The sequence below is a fragment of the Astyanax mexicanus genome, chromosome 12, assembly GCF_023375975.1.
Source record: "Astyanax mexicanus isolate ESR-SI-001 chromosome 12, AstMex3_surface, whole genome shotgun sequence".
Taxonomy (NCBI): domain Eukaryota; kingdom Metazoa; phylum Chordata; class Actinopteri; order Characiformes; family Acestrorhamphidae; genus Astyanax; species Astyanax mexicanus.
Genome location: NC_064419.1, coordinates 40708904 through 40735557, shown reverse-complemented (window position 1 = coordinate 40735557; position 26654 = coordinate 40708904). Strand labels below are relative to the sequence as shown.

Genomic DNA, 26654 nt, shown 5'->3' with positions numbered 1-26654 from the left:
TTGAGAACGTCTGAGAAAACCACGTACATGGTCGTTCCGGATGGAAAAAAATCACAGAGGACCCCCATATAAAAGAGAACATTACCCCAGAACCCCCTGAGAAATGAATCACATCCGGATAGGGCTTAAATCAATAGAAGTCAAATAAAATCATTTTATTTCAGGGTTTTTTTAGCATTTCAATCGGTCGATTCATCATAAAACTGCACAAAACTCTGATCCAATATTGGATGAGATCAACTGCCAGGTATATATTTTGTCAAAAAGCGAAAACCTAGCATATACAAGTTTTTTTATGTTTTTTTTTTATGTAGCAGCAACGATATTCAGGTCAGCAGAACTGGGTCTGTTGTTACTACATTTTGATCGATGCGGTGCACAGCACAGGGCAAGGCTGAGAGTGAGCGCCCGGCTCGGCCCGGCCACTGAAAGCATCCCCGGGGTGAACGGAGAGGATGGGCACCCCAGCACAATTTTCAGTCAGGCCCTGGCATCTTTCCAGACTGAATTTTTTTTTCATGTGAAGGCAATTTCTAGCGTTCCCTGGCAGAAGCAGAATTCCCATTATGAAGTTTCATTAGCTCAAATGTGAACAATGCACCTTCTTACTCTTCAGTTTCAGAGAAGCTCTGGTGAAACAGCAGAGTCAGCACTTCAGCAACCAATCAACAACAACACATATACTGTTTAGACAGCATCATTAAAGCCTAGGCATGACTGTAGCTATAGCTATAGCTAAATATATACTTCATATACTTTCCTATATCTAAATATCGGTTTTCCACTAAACTGGAAGGCCCTGCTAAGGCGCCATTAGTCCTCATCAGCCTTTATTGCCATATACAAGGTAAGCAGCATGCTGCACAATCACTCATACAGTGCAATGATAAATGATTCTCATTTACAGAGAATTACCGCCATGCTTTATCTGATTCATGAGTGTGTGTGTGTGTGTGTGGTACAAGGGTTAAGCTTAAGCCTTAGGGTCTTAAGTTTGACCAATGCATAAAAATAATTGCCAATGATTAATTGAAAAGGCTTTGTACAGAGTTTAATAAGGGTCTGAGAAAGAGCAAACGGTCCCTGTGTGGTTCTTGTGGCATTTTACTTTTGGAAACCCGACTCAACCCGGTCCAAAGCCTTTAACCTCTTCTTTATTGTTTTCTATCGGTTTTGCATCAATTCACTGGGAAAGTATCTGGAACGGTTAGCTCTAATTTTCAGTCAAAATGTGAAAGATTTGACTTGAACTGACCTTTTATTATGTTATTTAACATAGTAACTATTGCTATCCTGTACACTGGCATGCTAAAAGTCATGGCATAGCAGTATGTAAATTTAACAAGAGATTTTACCTCAGGGGATGGCCTGGGAACATCCACATATTAGGTTCTATCTTGTGGGAAGTTGTTAGTAAGGAAGCTGAAAAAAATTGATTCTTTAAAGGACCAAGAATCCTACTCATGGCGATGCTGATGGAAAAGTACATACTTTTCTGAATTAAAGTATGTACTTAAATACATACTAAATGTACTATTTTTCTTCTTACAACTTATGGCAACTTAAGTATATTTCGGTTGAAATTAAGCTATATTTAAACTATATTTAAGCTTTTGAGTGCTTTTTTCGTACAACTTCTTCAAACATAAGTATATTTAAGTATGTTAAAGTATATGGTAAATGTACATATTGTGTACACCTTAATACACTAAAAATACACTTAGAGCACTTTAAGCAGTATTTAATGCCTCTCTCTCTCTCTCTTTCCCTTTCTCTCTCTCTCTCTCTCTCTCTCTCTCTCTCCCTTTCTCTCTCTCTCTCTTTCTCTCTCTCTCTCTCTCTCTCTCTCTCTCTCTCTCTGACCAAGACAGCAAGTCTATGTGATTCATCAAGAGCCACAGTATCCAGGGTAATGTCAGCATACCACCAAGAAGGATCAACCACATCCAACAGGATTAACTGTGGACGCTGTAAGAGGAAGCTGTCTGAAAGGGATGTTCGGGTGCTAACCCGGATTGTATCCAAAAAACATAAAAATTTAATGTGCACCCCAACTCACCTGTTTCCACCAGAACTGTCCGTCGGGACAATAAATTATTGTGGTCTAAAACCAGGTGTTTTAGTTTCATTGTCTAACCCCTATATATATATATATTTTTTTTTTTTGTATATTTAATCTGTAATTTGTAACTTTTTCATAACACTGTACATTTTCTTTAATATCAGTTTAAACAAATCTGCAAAAATCTAAACAAACAAAGGTTATAGTCACATGTTAAACATGTTAAGCAGCTACCTAACACAGAATGCTCAGAGCTGTCAGGATCAGAAACATCTATAAGATCTCACATGGGAACGCTGAATGGAGCTCTAATTGCCTTGCTTTCGCTGAAGAAACACACCCAGAGACACACACTCACTCACAAGCACACAAATTCACATGTCCACCGAAGAAAACACACACACACACACACACACACAAACACACACACAATCTTCCAGCTCTATTAACGATTGGCCCAGCCCTCACTCTGACCATCGATCCCTCCAACAGATGTTTTCTTCCCACCATCTGTTTGCTTACTCACCAGCGTAACGGAGGTGCCTCCTCTGTGATGTTGGTGAGGAAAGCAGGCAGATCCACTGCGTAAACTACTGAACCGTCAGCCGTCAATACAGAGTTTGATTTCTGTCAAATACAGTTTTCTGTCTGACTCAGAAATATGACTCATTTCAGGAACCCGTGGAGTATGTAGAGAAAACACTACCACAATGCATCACAGTACAGTACTGAACATTTAATATCTAAACACCTTCAGACAGCCTGTACCTGTTTTACTTAATCTTATTTATTCTTAATTTTTATTTTTTTTATTATTATTTTAGTTCTTTTCTTAGTTCTTTATTTTCTTTTTATTTATTTCCTTATTTTATTATTAATATTATTTAATAGTTTTGTATTATTGCTTTTAAACTAATTATGATTTTCTTTGATTATTATTACTATTATTATTTTTATTATTGCTTTTATTTTTTTTGTTCATTTATTTATATATTTGTATTTTTTATGTATTATGTGAAAGTTATTTTTAGCTTAATTTTAACTCATTGTTGTTGTATTAATATTATTTCTTTTGATCTTAATTTCTTATCAATTAAACCAAGTTTTATTATAATAATAAGTATTAAATTTGTATCTATCTTTTTTTAGTACCACTTTAAAATAAGACTACCTTTAAAAAGGGTTTATAAATGGTTCACAATTAGTTTATTAATGGTTATTAATTAGGTTGTAAATGCCTTAAACACATTAATAATCAGTTATAACACATACATAGAAAGGGCAACAATGACCTGTTGTTCACCAAATAGTGAACCCACAGCCGTATATATTGTTGCCCTTTCTATGTATATGTTATAACTGATTATTAATGATTTTTAAGGCATTTACAACCTAATTATTAACCATTAATAAACTAATTGTAAACCATGTATAAACCCTTTATAAAGGTAGTCTTATTTTAAAGTGGTATCCTTTTTTTATTTACTGTTATTTTATAATTCAATTTAGCTATTATTTTCTTTGTCATGTCAATCCCTGTTTTTGTAACTGCTCGGCTACAACGAAAATGAGGGTTGTCCTCAATGTACTTCTGAGGCAAAATAAAGGTTAATTGATTGATTGATTGATTGACTGACTGATAAGAAGAAACATTGAAAAAGCATATGAATATAAAGGTACTGTGAATATTTTAGTATCACTGGAGAAAGAATAATGATGTCAGGTCATTGTCCTGTTCAGCAAATTTTATTTAAACTGGAAAGAAAAGGAAAATGACCACCAATAAAAAGATGTGACAAAAAAACGGTGGCCGATTTGAGGGAGAACCTTATTCACCCTCCAACCCAACACCAGGAGACTGAATAAGACAAACAACACAATAAACCCCACAAAATAACCCTTTAAACTGCTACATAGAAACAAACACCTCTCATAACCCCAGCAAACTGGAAAACTGATCTGTTGTAAACTCCTAAGCCCCTCCTCCTTTAATTAACACCACCACAATACATTAAAAGGAGAAGCATTATAGCTGATGCATTGTGGTCTTTGGAATAATTATGGAGCTCTGCTGAATTTCACCAGGATGAGGAAGACTAATCCAGAACTAATCATCCAATGATTAGGAATCGGAATCTAAGACTCTAATGCTCGTAGGGTCGTATCCAATCAAATGCTAACAGCAATGTTCGGAATAAAACATAGAAAATTAGCCTTCAGAGAAGAGCAGAGGCTGTTAACATATTAGATATCACCTTTGAGTAAATATTGTATAATCAGGTAAGTAGTTTAGGAAATATAACTGCCATTTACCGTTTACCCTGATTTCTGATCCTAATCTCTGAGGGGCTAATGTTGTTTTGGGGCTAGGCATCTGGGGGATTGTCATGAGCTACGGCCAACAAAGAAAACAAGTTCATGTTCATAAAGTTTTAAGAGTTCAGAAATCAATATTTGGTGGAACAGCCCTGTTTTTTAATCACAGTTTTCATGCATCTTGGCATGTTCTCCTCCACCAGTCTTACACACTGCTTTTGGATAACTTTATGCCTTTACTCCTGATGCAAAAATTCAAGCAGTTCAGTTTGGTTTGATGGCTTGTGATCATCCATCTTCCTCTTGATTATATTCCAGAGGTTTTCAACTTGGTAAAAACTCATCATTTTAAGTGGTCTCTTTTTTGTCAGAGCTGTACATATATACAAAAAAAATCAGCCTTGTTTATAAGTGAGGCCACTACAATATTTATAGAGATGTATTAGATTATGTTTTTGATTCTCAGTTTACATGTACATGTACATTACAAGTAGGATGTTTTCTGATTGAATAAAAAGTAAATGTGGTGAAAGTTACATTTCAGTGTAATGACATCGTGTTATTTGTATTTTCTTCTTCATTATTAATGCTCTTAAAATGTACTTAAAAATTGGGGTCAGCCGTCGACACTGTTGAATCACTATAGGAGCTTGATAAGAACAAGTGGTCTTTGTACCTCAAGAGAAGACCCTATTGGTAAACACACCTGAATGAGGAGTGACCTACACGCCCTTTGAAACAAAGATTTACTCCTAGTGTTGCCACCTCTTCAGTAAGGAAAGTAGCTATTGGCTCTCCTCAAAGTCACTAAATGACGCCATCGCCTAATTTGCATAATACATGTTTTTGAAGCTGTAAAGGATTAACGTTGTGAGAGAGAAAAAAGTTAGTAAAAAAAATGAACTCCAACAAATAAACAACTTCTGTTCCTTTTTAAATAGGCAGTTACGTCTCAAAATATTTTTTTGTGTAAATTACATGAATTAGTTTTTTGCTGTGTTGTTAAATGTTATTATAAGAGCAGCAGTTAGCCGTTATTCTATGTTTGTTTTTTTATTTTTTTATTTTTTTGTTTTAGTTTATTTAAAAAAAATAGTTTTCTTAAGTTTTCTTTATTTTCAAACCTATTGTAGATAAATTGTTGAATAGCTTTTTACAAAGAGGCTGACACTGTGGAGGAGGTGAGTGACAGGCTACGTAATAAATGAGGTGAATGAGTGACTGAGACTAACTGTGTGAGTTAAATGCAGTGAGGTTTTTTTTTCGTGTCACGCTGAAGACACTTTTATATTTATATTTCTGCTCAGAGTCGCCAAAAGTCTCCAGTAACACCACAAAAACTCGCTAGATTTGTCGCTAGTCGCTTTTCTACAAAAAAAGTCTCTGGAGGGTCTGAAAAGTCGTTAAATATAGCGACAAAGTCGCTAAGTTGGCAACACTGTTTACTCTCTTTTCGCACCAAACAAATGGACTTTGCCATACCACATGCAGAGAAAAAGACATTTGGGCAGTACTACTGTACATTAGAGAGGACGTTTTACTGATAAGGTGGGGAGTGAGACACTGTGTGAGAAGCTCTGCAGGAATAAACTCTATTCTGTGCTTTTAAGGCATCTGATTTGGTGATTTCTTCTTGTTAATAAATTGTAAAATTATCAGGCCTTACAACATTACAGCATTAGTAGGAAGCGAGTGACCGCGTGGATTCAGAAAGTCTTACAACCAAGCTGAGATGTTTACAATAAAGTAAAAAAAATCCTCTAATTTGTCATCACTTCTTTATTCCAGCTCCCCACGTTGGCTAATTGCATTTTACATTTCTTACATTCATTCTTTTATTTATATTAAAATATCCACTATAAAAAACCTACGCCTTAAGAAGAACAATATGATTAATCGCAGTTAAATCACAGAATATTGCCATGATTACTCAGATTAAATTTCTTAATAAATTTAATAACATTTTTTGTTTCACTTTTATGTGATTTATGCACATCAATTTTATATTATGAGTTTTCAACACATTGGCTAGCTTCCTGTATTGCATTTTATACAGTTAACAGTTAATCTGATTGGTTGAGAAGTGTTCTAACCGTGCTGATATTTGTGATAACAGCATGGCATTCTCACACTAAATCTGCATCACTCCGCGGACACGTTGCAGAGTAGCGCCATATACACACAAGACATTTTTGAATCATCACCTCCAGCAGCAGCAGTGTTAGCTTAGCACAGGCTAGCACCCAGCCAAGGCAGTCTGATAGCTGGAACGGTAACAAGCCAGGCTAAGCTAATGAAGTTAATGCTGAGCTAAAGCAAGCTACGCTAACCTAACCACAGTCCTGCAGGCACAGCTAGCCTGCCAGTTGAGTAACCAACCAGTGACCAAATCACAGCCATGATGTTATTCGTGATAAGACTGTTGTATTCTGTTGCTTAAATATTAAACAAATCCTGTATTATGATACATATATTGTATTGGCAGGTTCTTGCTCCTTTCTCACAGGAATCTGCAGTAAGTTATTCAATGTTAATTGGTTGCTTGTGCAGACGCTAATTAAAGTTGTACTTCATTCAATGTCCTTTCTCTGCTCTGTCAGTTTGGTGTTTTTTTTTTTTTTTTTTTTTTGTCAATGTATGGTCATATCACTATCACTATAACTAAAGAATAGACTGAATAAAATGAATAAAACTGTCATAGAAAAAAAATCACAGTTCAAGTGGCTCCTATTCCCAGATATTCACATATCTGCAGGAATTGCAGTGCATACTGAAATATCTCTGCTGTATTAGGATTCCCCTCAAACCACCCAAGAGAGAAAGTCGGTCAGTCTCTCTCTCTCTCTCTCTCTTTTTCTCTCTCACGCTCTGTCTTTTCTCTCTCGTGCATCTCTTCCTGCATAAGTAATCACTCATTCCACTGGACACTCCATTCAGGCTCTCAGATACTCAGATACATCCTCCCAATTGGAAGTGATATCTCTCGGCCCTCATCATGATAAGACGAGCATGAAGAAGGACCGTGCTTCCTTTCAGACCTGACGCTCTTAGCAGTCTGGCCAAGCATTTGACTTCTGAACTGAGAGCAGCGCAGCCCCTCGCTGACATGCCCATCAACCATCCAGACCAGAGCCGAGCCGAGCATCTGATCAAAAGCTGAATTTCCCTGCAGGACCGTGTCTTTAAAAACCAGTGAGGCACAAAAGAAACGTCCATCTTATATCAACTCCCAGGGGCAGATCTGACCAATAGCTGGCTATTCAACTTGTGCAATGACCATTTGCTTTAGAAATTATCCCCTAAAGAAAAGACAATGTGTGTCATTCACATACAGGGAACAGCTAATGACATTTGCTTGGTATATAGAAGGAACCCTTCAGTGTTCGCATTTATTTTTTCACCATTTCCAGTAATTAGGTCCCTGAACATCAGTTCCCTCTCTGCTTTGAGTTTGAAAAAATGTAAAGAAATATTTAGTCAGTATCATAATATTAGAGGTGTCAAGTAACGAAAAACAAATACTTTATTACCTTACTTAAGTAGAAATTGTGGTTATCTACACTTTACTAGAGTAATTATTTTTAATACGACTTTTTATTTCTACTCTACAAAAACGAAGGGCAGAGAACATACCAAGAATGGTAAGACAGTTGAGCACAGAATAAATAATAAACAGGCAAGACAAACGTGTTGTATAGACAGACAGAACCAGATCTAATATTTGGCAGGAAGTGAGAGAAGTGCAGGGTTGTGTATAGTGAGGAACCTGGTGAAATCAATACTCAGGTGACTGTGGTCTGGGAGGTGTCATGAGCTCAGTCATGTGAGGCAGTGTAGAGTGATGTTAGTGTGTGGTGCATTCTGGGCAATGGAGTCTGGGAGCTGGAGGTGCAGGAGGAAATGGAGCACCTTTGGTCAAAATAAAATGTGATTTAGCCAATTTTAATAGCTTTCCCAGATGTGGCTTCTTTCAATGAACTAATCTCCACGATTTATGGCTCATCCCCAATCGGAAAGTGATGAGAATTTTACAGTACTATAATATAAAGTTTACTTCTTGTTAATGAACGGTATAGGCTATACATACTGCGTGGTTGTTTAGTCTAATTATTTAGTTCTATTTAGATTTTTTTATATTGCATTTTAGTCCATAAAGCAAGCTACAAAATGCTCTATGCTCTTCAATGTGTTAACTGTTTTGAACATTTTGAATTAGGATTGTTTCTGGTTGGTTCTGTTGTTCAACTGTATAGTAAACTATCCTCTTAAACCATTGCTCATTTTTAAATAGCCATAAAAACTCACATATTATATGAAAAATCTAAAAAACATAATTTGAGAAAGGTGTAGAAATACAACCCTGCCATTTAGTGGTTGAAGTTTAAACACACAACATTACGTGAACCACCATCTTCCACCGATCTTTACATGTAAATTAATAAATAACTAAAAATGTATACTGTGTTTTTGAAAATATATACCATATTTTCCGCATTATAAGGCGAAAAACAATCCTTTAATTTTTGTATAAATTCGCCAGTGCACCTTATAACCCGGTGCACCTTATGTATGAATTTTACCAGTCAGGTTTTAAGAAGCAGTAAAGCCACTTCTCTAAAGTCCAGTGTTATACAGGAGTTTAAGACTGGAGCAGCATTAGCATTAGCCGCTAACCGCAGTGCTAGCTCTTTTGAGTGTTTTGGACTACAGTCTGCGTGTTTACTGTGTTAAAACAAGCTACGTGGGACAAACCTCTAGCTGATAGCGCCCTGGCTTACCGTAACACTCAGGGTTCCTTAGTGTAGCACTACTGAGCGGCATTTACTAGCGCTAAGTGCTGCTAAACACGGCTAGCGCTGCTGCTAACTGGAAGTCTAAGCTTACTGTAAGTAAATGAAAGTGCTTCACTCACTCAAATAAACAGTTTTCAGGAGAGAAATCTGTGTATTTTAATAGCCAGTGCTAGTTTGACTTTGAAAGAAAATGTTTTTTTAAGAATTACAGTTTTTTTTACTTATGTGCCCCCCAGCAGCGAGACCTGCTGAATTAGAAGGGAAACCTGGCGACTCCCTTGTTCCTTACTAGTGACGCTTAAAATGTGCCGGAATTAATCCAGTGTGCCTTATGTATGAAAATAGACCAGAAAACAGACGTTAATTGATAAAATACGGTACATTATTGCAAAACATACATACAACGCAAGTTTTTCAATGCGTCAATATATCAGTATTTTCTTAAACTCCAATTTCAGAACCATTTCCTTAACTGAAAACTGAAGACTATTTTAGAAGAATCTAGAAAGTGTGAAAACATGTTAGTAAAGAGATTTAGTCCAGTAAGAATGGACACACTAAAGCAAGCAGAGGAAAATCTCTCAGTCTGCACACCTGCAGGGTCAGGGCACAGACAGCCACGAGGCCGAAGAGGAGCCAGCCCAGGCTCACCAGCAGATGCAGGAATTTTCCAGAAGATGCACATAAATTCTTCCACCTAGCCGCTGTAATTTCCACAGCGAGGATAATAAGCCAGAGTGGCTCACAGTGTGGCGGCACTTCTCCACACAGTCACACATCAACACAGAGATACCTGAAGAGTGTCCTCAATGTTTTCTATGTTTTATTCATCCATAAAGATAACTGATGAGAAAACACTAAAAACACTGAGAACAATGGTTTCAAGTGGTGGTTACTTTTTTTTTACATAAATAAAATATGCTGGTATGATGCAGATCCATTACAATTTGCATCTGAACGTGAATATACAGTGTTTCGTTCCACATTATTTTATTATTTTTCATAAATAAATCAAATTCAATGGCATAAAAAAAAAACTTCTGATCAGAAGGTATGATCTGACATGGCCACACCCACACAGCTAATTTCATTTGCGAGTGCCTGATGTTTGCACTCTTAATAAGTAAAGCTCAGACTTTTCTATTAGCTCTTTACACCATCTATTTGCAAACTGGTTTTGTTTTTTTCTTATAATAAGTATTAAATTGTGCTCTCAGGCACTAAAAACAAATGATATTAGCATCATCCTTATCATCATCATCATTTGTAAAGATAAGGTTATTTAATAATGAGTAAAATATGTAAAAACTGCTATTAAAGCTGATGTCTGAATGTTTTGGGATTTGGGGGATTTAAGGCCCTCTCTGGTGAGGATGGGAAATTGCACCAAATGCGCATGCGGAAGAATCATTTTTAACTGGGCGGGTGTGATGCGGTCCCCTTTCAGAGCGGAGGAATCTGATTCTGGTTTTAGCACGGACTCTATCACATTCCTTTTTAGCTATGGAGCTTGTGTCACTCCTTTGTTTGTTTGTTTTTTACTATGAGTGAATGAGCTATGAATGAGCTCTGAGTTTCCCCTTCTGATGTCTCCATTGCTCCACCAGCCGCTCCCGTTCAGCAAAACTGAGCCGGATCCTCTTTTAGAGGCTGTACGTGTGACGCAAGTACGTAAAGACGCGTGACGTGGCCAGAAGAACTTGCTGCAGAACTATATTAACTGCCACTGAGTTACTTTAAAGTACTTTTTTTTAACTTTGAGTTGGATTGGCCAAATTTATCTCCATTAAAACGGCAGCTAATGCATAAGCTTGCAGCATCAGACTCTCGATTACACTCCCAGCCCGTGTCCTCCACAGAGGGAGCTCTTTGTGAAGCCCAGTGTGTTTCCACTAATCAGACAGGATGTGTTTTCTCTTCCTATCAACAGGGACTGGAACACGCCTGTCACATTATGCTAATTGCATGTAATGTCGTCTGCTTCTGTCAGAGAAACAACAGAAAAATATGAAAGCTATAATTCAGCAGAATAGAGAAGCAAAAAAAAAACACCAACAAGCCACCTTAGGGGATGTGCTGACATTTATCGCTGCTGTGTTTTTCCAGCTTCTCAAAAGCAGCCCGAGGTGGAAACATTACTCAGTGCTCGTATGATCTCGCACAATATGACATTTCCCGCTGAAAAGGTGAAGATGTGTAGTGCCACGACTCAATCAAAAGGGAGCCATAACAAAAGCTTACAAGGCTCGGGTTCTGTCAGTCGATAGCGTTATTGATGTGACCGCTGAGGTTAGGAATGTTCAAGAAAAAGGACGCTTAACAACTTATGAAAAGGGCACATTCCCATACACACAACCCCGTATATCATTCCTGTCATGTGACTGAGACACTTCAAGCCCAACCTGCTGGACTGAGCTGACTGGAACAGAGACAGTGAGCCCATCCAATGAATAACCATATATGGTCAGCATAACATATGTATTACTTTAATTTTCTGACCATCAGTGATGTCAGTAACGCGTTACTTAGTAACGCGTTACTCTAATCTGACCCTTTTTTTCAGTAACGAGTAATCTAACGTGTTACTATTTCCAATCCAGTAATCAGATTAAAGTTACTTATTTAAGTCACTGTGCGTTACTCTCTCTCTCTCTCCACCTCATCTCCTCCACACACACACACACACACACCGCTCCCTTACCCATTCCCCCTCCGCTCTTCCCCAATCACACGTGTCTCGCTTTCTCCCCTGTCTCTCTCTCTCTCGCGCTCGGCGTGTCTTTAGTTTCCGCCCGTTTTCGTTTTTCGCCAGTTCTCGGCGGCCGCGTCCCAATTCACTAGCCAGGGCAGCGGTCTGCCACAAATTTGATTGGCAGAGGAGAGCATTTAAAGATTTTACACCACACGTTCGCTGTGGCGCAGAGCTCACAATACCGTAAAGACAAGAAAAGTTCCGGTGCTTTAAATGAACACTGTCAGAATTAAATCCTTCTCAGTAGTTGGGTCCGGTATGGGTCCGTATTGGACAACGTCTGGGTCCGGACCCGGACCGCAGTCTGCAAATATGTGATCCCTGGTCTAGACCATATACACGGTTCTGTTTTATAAAACCACTCCTTGCTGCCCTGCAGAGAACAACAAGTTCAATGTTCAGTTTTACAGTGTTAAATATGTCAGGTCAAGAAATACTTTCTTTATTTTATATATTTTTTATAAAAACAAGTATTTATGTTTAGTAAAATCAAGAAAGACCATATTTTATTTTTTATAAAAAAAAATTATGTTAAGTTAATTTTTTTTATTTTTATTAAAAAAAAACGTATTTAGGAAATAGTTCGACTTAATAGAGATACATTGTTGATGTTAAAAATGCATTTTCCAATAAAGGGAGTATTGGCAAAACTGGTTATAATTTTTATGTTAAGGCGGCGGGAGGTGGTGTCTGCAGCTGCTGAAAGTAACTAATAAAGTAACTTGTAAAGTAACTTAGTTACTTTTAAAATCAAGTAATCCATGAAGTAACTAAGTTACTTTTTAAAGGAGTAATCAGTAATCAGTAATCGGATTACTTTTTCAAAGTAACTTTACCATCACTGCTGACCATATATATATTATTTCATAATGTCCAATCAATAAAATATTTTTTTTTCAGCCTCTCACAACCTAAATTGCACATTTAAAAAAAAAAAGCTTGTTTTTCAGATTTTTGCATTTTTCCATCTTATTACAAGAATCGGTTGTTCCTACTTTTTGGAATTGGAAACATCTAAAATTTAGTATGAATTAATGGTTTTAATTTTTCCTGAATTTGCTAAAAACTTTCGGACAAATGGATAAAATTCTTTTTTTTTTCACTATAATAAATAGGAAAAAAATAAACAATGCGATTTTACTCTACATCTTCTATTTTTTTTAGAAAATTGATACATGTAACACTGACCCTATATATTTTTTAGAGCTATTTCTGAAAAATGTTTTAGAAAAAAACACTAAAATGTGCTTTATTTATACGTATGTTTCTTTAATTCATGAAGCAACTTAAAATACATAATAACTAATAAATATACTAATAATAATAAAAAAAGCAGAAATTTTCCCAAAGTGGGAAATGGTTAATATATTTGGTTACTGAGACGAGTGATAGAACGTCATGAATGTACTAAACTACTCAGCATGCAGCTCTGTGGGGTTTTAAATTCCGTACCTCCAATCCCAATGAAGACACCAAAATCTTAAAGCAGGATGTTCCTAAACTGTTCTTGGCTCAGAAATATAGTTATGTAAGAAGACTCTTAAAATTGTGAATCTGAAATCTGCTTCTGAAAGAAGGAAGACAGGTGAGATTAGAGGTCTTCTAAAGACAGGTGGAAGCTGGTGATTGGTCAAGGCAAGGTACAGTAGTGTAGTGAGACTCCTGGCAGAACTTATGCTGAATTAATGTTTCTACACTGTAAAAACAATTTTAATAAAACAGTTTATTATGAAAACATACTTTACATACTGTACCTCACATACAGTAATACAAAGATAATGTGAAGCTTTTAAAGGTTCTTCATATGCATCTACACTCTAAAAAACAGAGGTACGATATGAGTACTTTTTTGTACTCAAAGGTACACTCTCCATAATTGTACCCTCAAAGGTACAATACTGGTCTTTAGAGGGTCAGATTTGTTCCTTCTGAAGTACAAAGTCATTTCTAACAGAAATGAGTACAAATTTGTACCATTTAACCTGCAGCCAAAGGGTACATTCAGTATTCTGTACCACTGCACTAATAAACAATATATATTTTAATTGCACATTTTTTATTTGAAAGCCAAACAATTTTGGATCATCAAGTTTTTGAGCCATATTTAGTTGATGATAATGTTTCTAATTTTTATAATCTTTACTGGCACAAAAACCACGGGTACAAAAAAGGACTTTCACTGAAAGATACTTTTTTGTACCTCAATATAAGGTACAGCCCCAGCGACGAGCTTTATACTCTTTTAAGTACAAATCTGTACTCACTTTTCTTAGTGTGTATAGTTCTTGTGGAATTACCATTTTTTAGTGCATTGGATTAGTATAGAAACTGCAGAGCTTATTTAAACTCTAAAAATGTTTTTGAAATTATCATACAGAGAACCAGAAGCACCCATTTGTCAAAAGTTAGGATTTGGGTCGGGGTCAAAAGTCAGTGTAAGAGTCGACCAAGTCTTCAGAGAGTGCACCAAACTAGGGTTCTTCATTATGCCCCATTTTACCTTCACACTGGAAACACATGAATTATTCAGTCTCTGTTTCTTCCCTCACATCTGAGAACATTATTCCTGGCGCCAAGTGCCCTCCCTTACCCCTTCCACCAAGCTGTGCAGGGATGGGAAGATGCAAAGCAATTCTGATACACAGTTTAATATCAGTCATGTAGAACCACGATTCCAAAAAAAGTAATGCAGTGATTTAGCAAACCTCATACTACACTATTAGACTTCTATACTTATTTTCTTCACAATAGAACTCATAGCACATATCAGGTGTTGGCTCTCAGACATTTTACTATTTCAGAGAAAACCATTAACTCACTCAGAACTTGAGGTAAGTTCTAAATTTTGTTTCATTTAATGTTTTTTTATTAAATGGTAAAATGTCTGATTTTTTGTTACACCTGGTGCCAAAGGTGCTCCGGTCTCTCCTACACCTGTGTCTACTAGTGATCTCCTGTCTTGGAACTTTTGGGACTTCACTGCCCAGAATGCACCACACACTGACACCATTCATTCGCTCCATCACATGACACCTTCCAGACTACAATCACCAGAATACAGAGCACACCTGTTTCACTTACTATATAAAACCACTTCACCACACACAATCATCGCTACCATTTCTTCTTTCGTGTTTTACCTAGGTGTGTTTACTGCTTTTTTGCTGTTTTACAAGTTTTTGCCCTGGTGAAAAAAATGAATACTTAATTGTACTTTTAAATGCAATATAGTGCATTTAAAATAAATATACTACTATGAAGTACACTTTTAGTTTAATGTAATTCAATATACTTCAAAAATATCTCATCTCATCTCATTGTCAACCGCTTAATCCGTGAAGGGTCGCGGGGGGGGGGGTGGGGTGGGGGGGGGGCTGGAGCCTATCCCAGCAGGCATCGGGCGGAAGGCAGGATACACCCTGGACAGGCCGCCAATCCATCGCAGGGCAGACGGACACAGACAGACAAACAGACTCACACACTCACACACTCACACACTCACACCTAAGGGGCAATTTCAATCAAGTTCCAATTAGCCTGAAAGTGCCGTCTTTGGACTGTGGGAGGAAACCGGAGGAACCCGGAGGAAACCCACGCAGACACGGGGAGAACGTGCAAACTCCACACAGAAAGACCGGGTCGCCCCACCCGGGAATCGAACCCAGGCCGTCTTGCTGTGAGGCGGAAGTGCTACCCACTGCGCCACTGTGCCGCCCTTCTAAAATATTTATTTCCAAATATACTTTTGTACATTTTTAGCAAAGTGTGTTAAAAACAACTGTTACAGTAGTTTACTTAAAGTATTATATTAAAAAGTACATGATTTTTTTTATATATTTAGGTATTACATTTATATAACAGTTACAATGTTAAAATTTCAATGCTCTGTAATTAGGAAAATATAAATGTCAGTAATTTTTTTTAACATTTAAATATCAAATAAAAAAATAACTAAATTTGTAAAGTATTTACCAGTAATAATAAACCATGTAGTAATTTAATTTACTTTCTAAAAAGTTACATGATTCATTGTACTTTAAGTGATTTAACTGTAACAGTTGTTTTAACACACTTTGCTAAAAATATACAAAAGTATATTTAGAAATAAGTATTATAGAAGTATATTGAACTAAATGTGTACTTCATAGTAGTCTATTTATTGAAAACACAAAAAAAGTATGATCAAAGTTTACTTTTAAAACATTTGATGAAAGCATAAAATTAATGTATATTTAATATATTTTAAGTAAGTACATACATCTATATTTACTGCATACTTAGACATTTCTCAATATGTTTTACGTACAATTAATTTCCCTAGGGTGCATTCAGTTTTTATTCATATTTATTCACAATTTACATAACGTCAAAACTTTTAGGATTTGAGGTTGTACTTGTTACATTTTTCATATGTTGCTTCATAATTCAAACCATCAAAAATTATAAATTTATGTCTAGAAAGTAACTAGAAAGGAAAGAGTGTAAAACATGTTCAGCGCCTCTTAATCCTGAGATTATTTGAGTAAATCAAATCCTCAACCTGCCCGAACCCACACTGTAATCACTGCTAATAAATGTCTCCGGCCGCTGCGCCTCAGAGTGGCTTTTGTGATAAGGGTTATCCAATTCAATCCCCCCCAGTTTGTCAGCCCACATTTTCTGTTGTCCAATAACAACAGCAACAGGTTATGAGAATATCTGGAGGGGGCACAGAGAGCAATTATATTCCGTGCCCGGCTGCATCTCCAGGCACAGAGCCGGCACTAAATCAATTACAGAAAACAAACGGCAGCAATCCCTGACCCCAGCGAGCCGTGGCTCATCGCCGTGTCAGAGGAACATTCTGTGGACATAAATGCGGGTATTCAGGGAGGCTGCTGCGGCTGCTGCTGTGCATTGGCATTTATTCATTTTTGTAGAGAGAAAAAAGCAAAAGCTACTACCTGTGTGCAGCACAGAGAACACTGCAGAGGAATTTCACATACTCATTATCAGATTCCATTTACATTTTATTATCCCTTGTGTTTTCTTACAGATAAAAAACTGACCGACCCACCACCATGTTTAAAGAACCACTATGTAACTAATTTTCAGTAGTAAATGATAAAATGATCAGGATGTATCATCAGATATTAAGGAAACATGTTGAGTGAAAGCACCGGCAGCTCTTGTCAGCAGGGCTTCAGCAGTACCTTCCTATTTTAAGTTTTCACTCCGTCCCGGGTTTTGTGTTTGTTTTGTCCTCTGACTCCTCCTGCTGCTCCTTCCCCAACACTAACTCCGCCCACCGAGGTTGCCAGCACGTAACCCTACACTCGGCGCTGCAGCAAAGCAGCTTAGCTAGCAGAGCTGGTTCAGTTAAACCTCAGCTGCTACACAGCTTAAAAAGCCTCAGCATGTCTCAAAACAGCTCACTGACCAAAGCAGGAATATAACAAGAGTGAATATTGGCAGTGAGTTCGAACAGTGGAGACTCAGAGCTCAAAAAGACGACAAGACCGACCCAGAGCTGCTACTTTTCTCCTGAACAGGTAAGCTAACTGGCTAGCTAATTCAGTCAGGTACTTTCGCGGAGCTGCAGTCGGGCACACTCTCCCTCGTGTAACATACAGTCAATATAACTCTAGATATGGGATTTAGAAGAGTTTAGAATTGCTGTATTTCTCCTCTCCTCTCGCTCGTGCTCTCCTACTAGTCTTAACGTTGTGTAGATTCAGCCTGCTGAATTTGGCAACCCAAATAAGCTTCGTGGCTGGGGTGGGGTGGGCGGAGCAGACTACTCTCTGTGGTGTTTTGAAATTGGACTACTGTAGCCATTTCACACACTCACTCTCCTGTCCTAATGCACCTTTAACAGCAGAGAAAAAAATACTAAATTACCTTTTTTTTAAAGATAATTTAAAGAAATGTAATTACTTTTCCTAGAGAGCATCCTATCCTTTATTTTTTTTTTAAGATTATCTACACTCCAAAATCTAGGCTGCAGTCAGGGACCTTTGTAGGACTGTCTTATGAAAACCTCCAGTATTCAATTGGTCGCACAAATGGAACGTTGTCACATGCTTTGTGAAGACATAAATAGAAAGATCCCACCTCTATCACTTGCACCTTTGTTTTCTCCTTTTTTATTTTTTTTGTGCTGTTTTTTTTTCTCTCTTTACATTATATACATTATATACATGTGCCTCTAATGTCTTTAGAAAAAAAGATTATGAATTGATATTAAACGTGTGTATGAAAGAGCTGTATATAATAGCGCTTTTAAAAATATATATCTTTTAAATACTGAGTAATTTATATACTTTTAAACATTGAGTAATTTAGGTCCATTTATAGTGTTTTTAAAAGGAAGCCGTGTTAAAGTTGTTGGCATATTTTTTTCTGAGGTCTATTGTTTACACTCTTCAGCTGTTTTTTCTGCTAATGAAGTCTGATTTCTTTATTTATAGTGTAGTTTATAGTGTGACATAGTAAACCTAATAGTAATCAAAGCCTTAATTTAAAGCCTTAATGTTTGATATTATATGTACTCCTAACAGGAAAGAAAGTCACAAACCTATAAAACCTATAAAAGTCCACTCATGCAAAAATAAATACAATAAAATAAAAGATAAAATAAAAATACCGTGATATACATTTTTGGTCATCCTGCCCAGCACTAGTTTCATCCCTTGTTACTTTCATTTAATCCAATTCATTTTGGCCCAAACCAAAATCTATGCTCTGTTGTATCTTACAGTCACCAAACTGCATGTACTCATTTATGGTAGCCCCCCAACCTCTTTCATCTATTGGTCCTCCCATTCAGTCCCATTCATTTTTACACAAGCCAAACCCACAAAACTGCATGTGCTCTGAGATCAGGGCAGAATACCAAGCTGTAAGCCACAGTCTTACTGACCCATACCCTGCACTCATCTGTTTGTCATTCATCTTTTCGTCCCTTATTATTTAATTCTATTCACCAGCATTCATTTTCTTCATTCACAAAACCTTGAGCGTCTTTATCTGGAAATTTCCCAAAAATGCTTTTACTCCTTCAGTGCTTCTCCTCAAATAGTAATCCACAGTCATATTGACTCACAGGCATCTGTTTGTTGTTCTCATCCCTCGTTCCACCTATTCAGCTGTGCAATCATTCTGTGTTTCCTTTAAAATAATGCACTTTTCTAGATATTTTTAGTTTTGAGACGCTTCACACAGTATGGTTGATGATGATGAAGTCATCATTATATAGGGCCTTTCAGGAAAGCCAAGGATGTTTTACAATCATGTTCTACACACATCTTTTACACTCAGCAATCAACCAGCACTCAACCAGCACTCAACCAACACACCAGTAAGAAGCAGCCAATTGCCCATTATGTACACAGCGAACTCAAAAACAACCATCCACCTGGAGGACTGCATTGAGCACCAAGTCACTGATCCAGTACCAATGGCAATCTGCAACCAAGTGGTTCTCCAACTGTGGTACATGTACCTCTGGTGGTATATGAAGCACACCAAGGTGGTACATCACTAAATAATTTGTTTTTAATGTTTTTATGGGATGTCCAAGTCTCTGGGTCTTAAAAATTTGCCTGGTTTCATTGGAGACAATGACATCTCTCGCTCTCTCTCTCTGGTAAAAGAGATTAAAACATCTCTAAAATGGACAACATTTTCATAAACTACAAAAAATGTCATGAAAGTCACTTTGAAGCATTTATTTTATAAATTGGAGTTTACATTTTAAAAGCATTACTTTTAGTTTAATGTCAACATCATTCAATAGCCATATTTTACATTGTGTTATTTGTTCACATTGATTACATGCTTTCATATGTTCCTGTGGATGAGTTTTAGGTGGTACTTTGGGTTTTTTAGTTTGACTGTGGGTGGTACATGATCTGAAATCTTGGGATGTCTGTTAACGTATCGGATATCGGGTGACTACGGCCGATCCACTTACCGATCCATATTCCAGTCCGCAGCTTGAGTTGGACAATAAACCCACCATAACGTTAACACGAAATGCATCACTGATCTGGATCCCAGTTCCACAGTTTACCCTGAACCCCCAGCAGCTTCAGTCTGCGACTGACTGAGTAAAGTTTAGCTGTTTATCTACAAAAAAATATAAATTTTCTGAAAAGTTTTCACTTTGGAAACGTCGAACAGCAGAACGGCAACATGTAGTATTTGTAAAATCAACATCCAAGCAGTGAACAGATTAACAACAGCAGTCTGTTAGCATAGCTAGCACTGAACCGACAGCTGCATTCTAATGTTGTGAGGGTACAAACTACAGACTGGAGTGAACTATAGTCATAATCCATATAATACTATAAAACCACAGAATCTACAAACACTAACCAGCACAAACACACCCACCCGTTTAGTTCGGAAATACAGTTAGCATCGCCAGTTAGCCGTTAGCCATCTCCATTAACATCTGCAGTCTGTTAGCCTACCTAGCATTGGGCAGACAGCTGCTGGTAACAAGTAACCTCAAGTGAACTACAGCCATATTCCACATTGAATATCAAACCACAGATCCTACCCACTCTAACCAGCACTAGGAAATCAATCTGTTATTAAAAAACAGTGATTCATTTAGCTCGGAAATACAGTTAGCATCGCCAGTTAGCCGTCAGCCATCTCCATTAACATCTGCAGTCTGTTAGCCTACCTAGCATTGGGCCAACAGCTGCATGTAACAAGTAACTGTAAGTAATCTCAAGTGAACTACAGCCATAATCCACGTCGAACATCAAACCATAGATCCTACCCACTCTAACCAGCTCTGAGAAATCAATCTGTTATTAAAAAACAGTGAATCATTAAGCTTGTTAATACAGTTAGCGTCACCAGTTAGCTGTTAGCCAATGCTGTTAGCTAATTCACTATGATACGTGTCAAAATAAAAGTTTCCTGCGAAAACCAGCGCATAAAAAATTGTCTAGAGCCCTGTATTTAACATTTAACTTTTTTTTATATATTTAATGACATTTAAAATATTTAATTTGAAAGAAAACTATTAACTATTGTGTGTTTGTGTATACAATGTGTCAAATAAATGACTTTGGAATCCATTTACATTAAATTAAATGCACTTATGTATATCGTTACTCTTCAAAGGGCTGTGTGGTCTGTTTCAGCCTCATTATGTAACATAATCATAGTACTAATAATAAACTAAAAGAGCCCTTTTATCGGCATTTGTTTCCGTATTGGCAGTTTTATATCAGTTTTATATATTTATAAAGTGGATTGTTCCATCACTATTCTTCTTCCTGCTAATTCTAGACATCCAAATCAAGAATCTTGCTCGAACCTTCATTTGTAATAAGTCTTAAGTTTAGCATTTAACTATCAGCTAAGTGCCTTCTTCATTTAACTTTAAATGAATTCAGTTGTATCCACGCGAGTGCCCTGGCAGTTAAAGACACATTAAGCTGGTAAATTATTTAATTTATGTTTTTTTGGGGAGAGGAAGTAGCTGCTATTCGTGCTCAGTGAATGCTTTGGGGCAGTCTGCTTGGCAGTTTTAGTAACATGATTAAGTCCAAATTGGGCTGGACTGCATAATTTACTTTAAGTGTCTATTACTGAGGCAAAGCAGGCATTAAATGTGCCAGCTGTATCCATTTCTCCTCAAGATGATTGAAACCCCGCCACACCAGCAGCTACCAACAGCCCAGCCCATTACTCAGAGCAATTTGGCCGACCGGGGTCCTGATAGCGCGGCGGCATGAAGGAGATTGAATTTCTTATCAAGCCCATCTCTGACTTTTACCATAACACAAGCTGGTTAATTGAACACGCTTCCATCATCAGGACGACGCGTGGGGGAACGATGGAGAGATGCGTTCAGATCTGATTCGGCACAGAATCAAATCTGAACAAGTCATGAGGGGAGAAAAAGAAAAGGAAATAAAGAGATGTTTGAGTTGCACGTGAGTGTGTGAGTGTGTACTATTCCAACGTTCGGGGCAAATATAGGACAAGAAAGATATTCCAATTCCCCACTGGGGTGAAGTGTATTTATATTCAATGAATCTGTGGAGCTGGGTGCGTTTTGCTCTGACTCATAAAGATACTAAGATAAGATAAGATACTGTATTCATCTCAATGGGAGGAAGAGGAACTTGCTAAGATCTTAACCTGCAGATGATTCGTAGTTATTCTGATGAGCTGTTCTCTTGTGCTTTTCTATTATATCTCACAGTAATTTAAGATGTTAAGATAATTTCACAAAAAGCAGAGATAACCTACATACAGAACCATCAACAGCAGAGTAGGATTTTACTGTATATCACCAATGTTAAACAGCTTATAAAACACTGTAAAAAAAACATTTAAAACACTGAGGCATTCATCGACAACCATCACATGTACTGTACTCTAAGTGTACTCATTGTTTACTAGTAATACGCAACTTTTTATTTTTTTGCGCAATCAGAATACGATCAAATGCTGCCATATCAGTGCAAATCCCAAATGAACTAATGCTGATTTATCATCTGCTTGTCAGCAACGTTCCTATTGAATTAAAATCACCAATGCTTTGATTTCTACACCAGTAGGATTGAAAATAGAATACGATTTGCTTCTTTGCACCAGAAAATAAGCATCACAAGTGCAGCTAAACACACATGGAGTGTTGCTGGTCAAACACTGGGGAAATCAATGCTTTCACTAGCAATAGCTCTGGCATTTCAAACACATTACAGACATGTTCATGTTCTTTGAGCAATATTATTGAAGGAAAACTGTTGGTTCTGTTAAGATATCATGTGAGTGTTAAAAAACCCTTTAAAGGTCTAAAAACACATCATTTGAGAAATATTAAATTGTCTTTTTACCAATTTAAAGGTCCATACATCTCTATTACAAACATGATGGTTCATTTTTGGATCCAATATTGGTTTAACTATGCCAACTAAATAACTCTACCAAGCTTGGCTAGTGAGGTCCAGCATAAATATAAATAAATTGTGGTCACAATTTAGAAAGGTATGGGATTGAGCCATGATTTACTAAACCTTGGGAATTAAATAATCAAATCAAGCATAATACATTTACGACAATGTGGGAACAAAGCGTTTGTGGCCACAGCTTAATCATTTATTTCCCATTCCATACTAAATTATAAGCGCTTCTTATTTATCTTATTCCTACACATAAGTCCAAAAAAAAGTAATCACCATGAATAAGTAAGGTGCGGCCACATTTTAGCAAAGTGTGAAAACAAGATGGTTAGGTTATGGTCATGATTTAGTAACAAAGTCATGTTCCTTTAACAAATGTAATAAATGTTGGCCACAGCTAAATTATCTTGTTTTCATGCCAAAAAAGGTCATTACTTTGATTTGCTAAGCCATGAGAATTTGTCAAAAGTGTGTAGCCATAATTCAGTAAAGTGTGGGAACAAGATCTTGACAATTGTCTTGTTCCCATGCCTCCCTAAACCGTGGCCATTATTTAATTATTTAATCTCATCCCTACACCTTACTAAGTTAAAAAATCAGTGGTAAGATGTTGCCACAATTTAGTAAAGTGTGTGAACAGAATGCTTAAGTTGAGAGCATGATTTAGTAACATGTTGTTCCACACTTAAATCATCACTTAGTGTCTTACTTAAGTACAAAGTACAAAATCAGTCATTGCCAGGATTTATTAATATATAGATATGAGATAATGCTGTTGTGTCTGTGATTTAGTAAAGTGTGGGAACAAGATCTTGTTACTAAATTGTGGTCATTATTGATTTATCTCATTAGATCAAAAAAAGCAATGGTAACTAAAGATGTTGCCACAATTTAGTGTGAAAGTAAGAAAACAAGATGATTAAGTTGTGACCATGATCTTATGATATGTCATCTCATTAAAATGCTAAAACTAAGTCTTGGGCACAACTTATATTCATTGGTTGATGGAGGATGTCATGACTGAGTGTTAGAAGACTGTAGACTGTAGTACCTGCAGGACACGGTGATCTCCACTTTGGTGGCGGGGATGTTTCCGGTGATGGGGTCGAACTCGCACACCGAGGCCATGTCCTCGAGCTTGTCCATAACATCTCCCTCCATGACTGGGCGCGTGGACGGCAGCGTGGACGCCTGCTGCTGCTTCTTCTGAGGGAGCGGTGGGCTTGATAAGCGCCTGGAGGTAAAGCCAGGTGAGAGCGCGTGGAGCCCGCGAGACGAGGAGCAGAGCGCGTGCTGGAGAACAGAGGAGAACCGGAGGAACCGGGACGCGCTCGAGAGGAACTCAAACAGCTCAGAGCGCGCGGTACTGGAGAATAAATGCTGCGAAAGTCCGCGGAGAGTCGCGCTCTCGCTCGCTCTCTCTCTCTCTCCCTCTCTCTCTCTCTCTCTCTCTCTCTCTCTCTGGTAAAGTAAAAGAGCTCAACTCCACCCCTCGCGCATTCTTCCACTCTCCCGCTGCGCTGCTGCTGCCGCTCAATGCAGCGCTCGCGCATCGATCCTGGAGCCGCACAGCTCCCAGCTATTACCCACACAATCACTGCGCACTGCGAGCACGCGCCCTGCCCTCCGTTCAACACTCAAACTTTCCCTAAAGGAGCCAAAAAAAACCCACAGGAGGAGAAGAGAAGAGGAGCAGCTCCGGTCTGCTCTGTCTGTGAGGGGCTCCGCCTAATCCCACACCAGTGCACTGCAGAATACAGAACACATGGGGGTTTATTCAGTACCCCCCCCCCCCAACATACACTCCAAAAAGTGCCGCATCTCCGCAGCGCATCACTCTGAAGCTGATCTGAAGTCTGGAACGCACGCTGTTGGGTGAGTTACAGAGGCTACACAAGCAGAGTGCGGACTAACCCGCAGCTTCCCCGGGGTTCAGCACCACCAGCCGCGAACAGCTCCCCATACACTGGTATACACTGGCCAAAAGAATTACATAGTCTAAAAAAACACTGATACTATGATATACAGTATATACATTGCAAATGATGTGGGGTTGATGCTGTAGTTGGTAAGGAATGAGGTCAGCTGACTACCTGATTATACTGAATATAGACCAGGTTATTCCATCAATGGAATTTTGGCATGGGCATATTCCAAGATGGCAATGCCAGGATTCTTGGGGCTGGAATTGTGAAAGAGTGGAGACCTTAATTTAACTTAACATTGAGAATCTTTGGGATGTGTTGGATGGAGAAGGCTTTGTGCAGTGGTCAGACTCTACCATCATCAATGCCAATGCTGCAAGATCTTGGTAAAAAATTGCTGAAACACTGGATTGAAATAAATCTTGTGACATTGCAGAAGCTTATTGAAACAATGGCACAGAGAATTCATGCTGCAATCAAAGATAAAGGCGGTCCAACCAAATTTTAGAGTGTGTGATTCTTTGGGCCAGGCAGTGTATATACACTGGTATACACTGGTATACACCAATATACACTGGTATACAATGTGCCATACACTTATATATTCTGATATATACTGATATATACTAATATACACTGATTTACACTGCTGTACACTAAAGAGGAAGATAGAAAAAAAAGAGAAAAGGGAAAGACAGAGAGAAATAATAAATGAGATAAAGAAAGAGAGAGACAAATAAACAAAAGGAAAAAAAGAAAAAGGTAGAGACAGATTGAGAAAAGAGAAAGACAGAATAAAGAATGTATATAAAATAGAGAAACAGAGAGAGAAAGACAGAGAGAAAAGAGCAGGAGAGAAAGAAAGAGAGAAGAAAGATAACAGACCAAAATAAACAAATACACGAAGAGAGAGAAAATAAATATACAGAAATGAGAATGCAATAATAAGGGGAACAGAAAGAAAATGAGTGTGAGAGAGAAAGAAAGGTTGGACTGATGAGGAAGGAACAGCAAGGGAGAGAGAGAACAAGAAAGGGAAAAGATAGAAAGGGAGAGAGAGAAAGAGAGAGAAAGAGAGGAGGGGGTCTGTGTAGCACACTGAGCTCCATTGTCACTCTGCTCTACTGTTGCTCAAGAGCTTTTCAATCTATAGACCCTTTTCTCACACATTCACACTCTCCACAATCTGCACTCACTCCACACAGCTTCCACACACTCAACACACACCCACCATACATTCCAGGCCCTCCATGACCTCCACATACTTCCTCAAACCCTCCAAACACTCTACACCTTCCATATATTCCCTCCACACCCAGCACACATCCCACACACTCTCCACATTCTCCACACCCTCCATGGATGCACCCTCCACATATTCTCTTACATACTAATCCACATTTACACATTTCTCTTCTTTCACCTACCGCCATACCCTCCACAAACTGTACACCCTTCCAACATATATTGCTTCTTCTTCACACTCTATGACATCTATGCCCATCCTTCTATCTACACCAACACACTACCAAATACAAATACTCCTCTACACACCTTCCACGCCCTCCATGCTTTCCACACACTTCACAGCCTCTACCAAACCTGTCAAGTCTCCCGTTTTGGCCGGGAACCTACCGTATTTTACATCTCTTTCCCACCATCCCATATATTTCCCGATATATTTCCCGTATTATATCATCAAAAACATTCCTGTGCCTCTCCAAACTAGATAGAAGGATAGATGGATGGATGAATGGATTGTCCAGGAGTGTGTATGTACTGGATGTACCATAAAGTGACAAGTATCCAGAATGTACAGAAAAATGTCAGGGTGTAGAATTACACATTACAGAGTGTGATTATAGTACAGATAAAAATTGGCTATGATTA

General features: G+C 37.9%; 1 protein-coding gene across 2 annotated transcripts in view; it reads right to left on the bottom strand.

Annotated features, from left to right (window-relative positions):
* cpne5a (copine Va) overlaps positions 1-24493 on the bottom strand; it is a 178691-nt gene extending 154198 nt beyond the window's left edge. For both annotated transcript variants that reach the window (XM_049485537.1, XM_049485538.1), the window contains exon 1: positions 23891-24493. In XM_049485537.1, coding sequence (XP_049341494.1) covers positions 23891-24000 — 110 coding nt within the window. In that variant the 5' untranslated portion in view covers positions 24001-24493. The remainder of the gene's footprint in view (positions 1-23890) is intronic.
* Positions 24494-26654: the final 2161 nt, after the last annotated feature.